General features: G+C 43.2%; 1 protein-coding gene across 1 annotated transcript in view; it reads right to left on the reverse strand.

The window, feature by feature from the left end:
* Positions 1-5597, reverse strand: part of LOC145359962 (A disintegrin and metalloproteinase with thrombospondin motifs 15-like) — a 49072-nt gene extending 43475 nt beyond the window's left edge. The window contains exon 1 of the mRNA XM_080214861.1: positions 4828-5597. Coding sequence (XP_080070987.1) covers positions 4828-5386 — 559 coding nt within the window. The 5' untranslated portion in view covers positions 5387-5597. The remainder of the gene's footprint in view (positions 1-4827) is intronic.
* Between the last annotated feature and the right edge of the window lie 415 nt (positions 5598-6012).

A 6012-nucleotide genomic window follows, 5' to 3' on the forward strand; every position in this document is an offset into this window, starting at 1 on the left:
TCTCCTTTCCTTCTCTATGAATGGTATGCTCTGTCTGCATAGCGCACAAGAAGCAATACTTTTCGCTGTATGTTAACAATCTGACAATAATAAATCAAATCATAAAGAAGCAAACTTAATGGAGAGGAAAGTATGAAGGATATGCTGAGAATGTGGGTATTGGAGATGGTCTATTTAAATGGGCCAGACATGCTAGGACTATTAGCCCTTAAAACATCTTTACTATGCACCATCCACATCCATGGAAGATAAACAATTATTGCTTTAGAACAACATTAGTATTTCTGATCTACTGATTAATAGACTTTCACTCTAATTTTATAAACACATGGACTGGAATTTTGCCGTTCTGCCTGTCACAGACTCAGAGCGGGCAAGGAGCAGACCATGGAAAGATTTTACGGTTTCGAATTGAGCAAGGCTTTAGAATCTCATCCGTCTTATAATGAAATCTCATTTTCAGTCAATGAGTCGGCAAGGATGGTAATAGATAAGCGACAACAATAACTATACTGAATGAATTAATGTACTGTGTTAAATCCAAAGGTTATGGTGATCACAAAGCATGTGGAAAAATATTGTTATCTGCTTCATCATCATGTTTAATGCATTGAGACATTGAATCAATATGAACTATTGGTCCTCTTTTGGTGGTCTTATATCTCCAGTTTTTACGAGCTGCATGTGGTTAATAAACCTCACGTGTTCTGAAGTTCTTCCATTTTAAAAAAAAATGTTAAATTGGGCTCCATTTCTCTTGGGAAGATGTTTCAGGGAGCAGTAAATAAGTGTATGGAATTGTGTGTCGAAGAATATATCATAACTGTTTGGGTCTCCAGAGATCTGATTGGTTAGTCTTGTTGGAAATAGAGTTGTCACTCTTTCCCTCGCCCCATGGATAACTCCGTCCTTTTATAAACTGCTTGAAATAAATTGATTTAACAATGTTGTAGCTAGGATTGGTACATGAAGTAGGGTTACCCCCAAAAAAGGAAAATAAATGTAACAGCAAATAATGATCAAAATGCAGAAAAAAAGGGACCCTTTAATGAGTAAAATGAATGAATGGAATAAAATGATCTGTTCAACTATGTGAACACCAAATGTGTCACAGCACCTCCCTTTCTTTACTAAGGAACTGCAAAAATGCATCTGATACCACAGCCAAGAATTAATTATCCATCAAACTTAAAATTTACTTACTAGAATTATAATGGTTACTCCAGTGTTCTGGATAGAGAATGGAGACTTGTTTAAATAACTTGCTATCGTGTACTCCAATGTAAATTATTATTTCATCTCTCTCTTCTCTTAAAAGGTGTTAAAATTCCCCCAAAAAGTTTGTCTGGGCCTGATAGCCCATGGTATCTTGCCCAAGCACTTTGTGCAAAGTTAGACGCTAACTGTTGGCAGAACATTCGAGCATCAATAGGCATTACACTGAATTCAATCCAGACACCCATTTCTTGCTGAAGATACTGAATAGTAATCAGGAACAGGGATATACCAGCTGATTTTTAACATCTCCTTATGTCAGCTGAAGCTGTCAATTGAGACTGAAGTTAAACTGTTGCTTCCCCACGCAGGATCAGTTAACTCAACATTGTTCAGCAATCAGACATAGAAAGTAAGAGTAGGAGAATGCCATTAGGGCCTTTGAATCTGCTCCATCATTCATTATGATCACGGTTGATCATCCAACACAATAGCTTAATCCCCACCTCCCCTCCCACCCCCACCAATACCCTTTGATCCCCTTCGCCTCAAGTGCTATATCTAACTGCTTCTTGAAATCATCCAGTGTCTTGGCCTCAATTACTTTCTGTGGTAGTAGCGTGAGGGCTTGGGATCTTAATGACTTAAAAGCATTAAAAGCAAACAAGTGCACTTCCCCATGAAGATATTGAAGAAGCTGCTACTAGAAGCAAATAACCTCATAAACCTCCAAATTACAAGAGGTTCATAAACAGGGTAGAATTCTGTGGCCGAATTGCACCATTTAATATATTTGTCATTTAGTTGCAAATTATTAAGCTGAATTTCTCCAAAGGAAAGGTGGCAAAAGTATTGTTCTCAAACAAACTGAACTAGATGATCAATAATAGATGCTCCCACTCATATACAATTTTAGAGTTAGTATTTTTATTCTCCAGTGAAAGTCAGAAAGCATACCTGACTCATTCTCCCAAAGACATAGAAGGATCTTTATTAAGTTAGACCCATCATTCTGATTGTTCTGCATTCCCTGTGATCATAGGCCATGCATTGGGAGTTTGGTTACCGAGCAGATAGGCTCAATTTTATCATTTAAGTCCAGTTGTCACAAACAGGTAAGAAGAGCTTCAATATGTTCTGAAGCTCATCAAAATGGTCATCGCACAACGAGAAGGTAATTTGAATAGTTTTCTGTAATAAAAGGGGCATCTCAGATTTAATTGCTTTCTCACTGTGTGAAATGGTAGTAAAAATGAAGTCAGGGTGGGGGAAGGGTGGACTGGGGAAAGGGAGTGAAGTGACAGTAAAGCCAGCCATTGTAACCTGAGCTACAACAACAGATTGCATTTATGTAGCACCTTTAAAAAAGGAAGAGGTCCCAATACACTTCACAGGAACATAACAAGACAGTAAACAATTGACATCCAGCCAAGGGATTCATTTTTCACAACAACTGACCAAACATTTAGTCAAAAAGATAGGTTTCAAAGGGGGAGAGGAGGGGAGTGAGACAGATGTGTTTAGCAAGGACATTTCAGAGTGCGTGGCTTAGGTGGATAAAGAAACAGATACCAATGGTGGGTTAAGGGGTGGGCAGGGACAAGAGGTGAGATATGGAGGTATGCAGGAATCCTGGAGGGCTGTTGGGTTGGAGAAGGCCAAAGCCATTAAGTGCTGTTAAAATAAAGATTTTAAAGTCAAGGCATTGGTAGGTCAGGAGCAAATGGACTTCAGCGAGCATGAGCATGAAGAGTGATTAAGAGCTTGTATGGGTTAGAATATGGGCTGTAACTGTATGGAAAGTGAGTTAGAAGAAGGGTTGTAACTTTTTGGGAAGCGAGTTAGAACAGGGGCTGTAACTGTATGGGAAGTGGAGGCTTGTCAGGAGAACAATGCAACATGGACGTAACAAAACGCGGGTGTGGGTTTCAACAAGAAGTAACCTGAGGAGAAAGAGGTGAAGCAATGTTAGGATGTGAGAGTAGGCAATGGAGAGGAATTGGACCAGGATGGAGCTGCAGCCTGATAGTGAACAGGAATTGACAGCAGAAGTGTGGCACTGGTGCTGACAGCCATTTGACCAAAGAAAATTGTAGCTTCTCTGGGGCTAGATATCAGATCAGACCAATCAGTCTGACAGGACAGAGGCAGTCTTGGCATACAAATTATGGTGTGGAGATGCCGGCGTTAGATTAGGATGGGCACACTTACCTGATGAAGGAGCAGTGCTCAGAAAGCTCGTGATTCCAAATAAACCTGTTGGACTTTAACCTGGTGCTGTGAGACTTCTTACTGTACAGAATGTGGGGCAATAAATTACTGCAAACAATGTTTTACATTGAAATTAAACGCGGGCGGAATTGGTATTGCAGCCTGCAAAGGGTTAACCCCCCCAAAAAAAGACTCCAGTCACGTGGAAACTGTTGCTGTGTCAATAATTCAGCTGCCATAGGTTTGACCCACCGCCGCTGTGAAGGCGGATCAGGATTCTGAGAGTCATCAGAACAGACATCATAATCAGCAGACCATTAGGAAGCTCCCGCTCTGCCTGGATGACAGAGTGCCAACAGATGTGGGTAAAATATACAGCTGCAATGCGGGGGATCACACATGACATGTTTGATCACGTGGGGAGCAGGTCTCGCCCCCTCCAACTGCACTTTACATAGAGAAAGAGAGCAACACAAGTGCTGACTGTATCCTCACTCAGTGGGCAGCAACTGTTAGAGAAGGACTCGGGGGGTCAGGGTTTACTTTACATACGGTAAGAAAATGTTCCGGGAACACTGCATCCCCCTGACATCAACATAGAATCACCATCTCATCCCAATAGATACATTACACTATATTAGAGGAGAGTAAAGAGAGGATGCAGTCAATACATATTTTGTTCATTCAATCAGAAGTTTTCTTTAATTACTCTGTGTAAAATTAAATTTTATTCTATTCTCAGAGTGGTTTTTGTATAAATATCTCATCAATAAATAATTGTTCTGTCCTAGATGAATGCCAAGGGAAGGGAGGGGGCTGTCAAATATTTTACTCATATTAAGTCAGAAGTATTTCTTATAATTATTCTGTTTAAGATTGCATTTTATTCCATTCCCAGAATCACAGTGTGCAGAGTGGGCAGGACAAGTCCATCTCCTTGCTCCAAATACCAATTGAATCATAAAGGGGACATACTAGATCCAAACTGACAAGAATGGGCTTTACACCTGATCTCGGAGAGTTGATCCCACGCTTGTTCTTTAGCTAAAAGGCAGAGAGATTCAGGCGGGAATTGCGAGAGATTGTTGCACAGAAGGGTTTGAATGTGGAGATGCGGCTGGAACTGTGCCCCATCCACCTCCTGCTGCATCATTTACAGAATTTCATCCAAAATCCACCTCAATGACACCCACCCTCCAATTAAACCGATTGGGACAAGTCACAGGAACCCCTAACATCATTCAAAATCAGGTGGGAATGTTGCTATTTCCAATTGCAGGGAATAGATGTCCTGATACAGATGTGATGCGTGGGGGGACATTGGTGTGTCTGATAACTGGAGATGAATCTGTCATTTGCAACATAGAGAGAGAAAGAGGAGAGAAAGAAAATCAGGGTCACCTTTAAATTTCTCCAGGACCTCGACATTGGCAGAGGTGCCACTCACTCCACATCTGGAGGGCAGCGGGGGGCTGGAGGCACTCCTGCGGCGGATAAGGTGAGGGGTGGGGGCACCTGTCCCCAGCGGGCTCTCCCTCCTGGCCGGCTGGATGAGATACTCCGACCCGTTGGTGCCAAAAGCCCCGTGCATGCCGTCGCACAGGCTGAGGGCGGCGAAAGAAGCCGGCTCGCCGTTCACCGAGCCCGAGTAGAAGCAGTGGCTGAGAGTGGTACCCCAGGCTGGGCGGGGGGCGGCGGACACAGACTGCACGGTGAAAGCCGGAGCCAGGAAGCTGGAGTCGGGCACCAGGCTCAGGTAGAACTCCTGGTCGAACGCCGCGATCTTAAAAGCCACCCCCTGCCCGCTGCCATCCTGCAGACCCTTGCTCAAGAAGTGGCTCTGGCTGGATAAGCCCCCCAGCCGGACGGGAGTGACAAGCTGACTTTCCAGGGAGTCGCTGGAGGTGGGACAGGCGACACTCAAAACCAAAATTACCACCGATCCGCTCACAGCTAACATTGTGGAATTCCTCAATATTAAACACACAGAAAGGTCCAACACGAATCCTTCACATATATAGAGAGAGAAAACAAACCAGGAGTTGCTTGTTCATTTAAAAAAAACAATAAATCCAGAAATGTTTTCTCAGCAAACTGTAATGTAAAATCCACCGCTGGGCTGCTCCCACTCCATTACCTCTGGTACCGGTGTGTTGGAGTGAGGAGAGAGTCTCTGCTATATATACATTCAGTCATGTGTGAAAAAGCCGTGCAAATCAGGGCTGGGACCTCCTGGAAAATGCTTATTGGATGTGGGAGCTTTTCTAAAGACATATATATCCATAATGCAGTGTCTCCGCCGCTTGGAGGCTGTTAGTCCATCCCTCCCTCCCTCCCACCCTGTTCTCAATCCCACCCAAATATTATCATGTACATCCCATCAGTGGGAATGTGCATCCCACCCAGGAGAGAGTTTGGACTCTGGGCAGCATCCAGGATTTTAGTATTGACTTGAGCTACCTAACATGATGAGGATCTGAAGGCTGCATCGTGACACTTCCCTCTTTTAACTGGTTATTGTCGGATTCTCCCGGTTTAAAATCGAGTGTCTCTCACTCTCTGTGGGAAAGAGAGAAAATTTCTTTC

Source organism: Carcharhinus amblyrhynchos, chromosome 29, assembly GCF_965287045.1.
Source record: "Carcharhinus amblyrhynchos chromosome 29, sCarAmb.v2.hapA, whole genome shotgun sequence".
In the NCBI taxonomy this organism is placed as follows: Eukaryota; Metazoa; Chordata; class Chondrichthyes; order Carcharhiniformes; family Carcharhinidae; genus Carcharhinus; species Carcharhinus amblyrhynchos.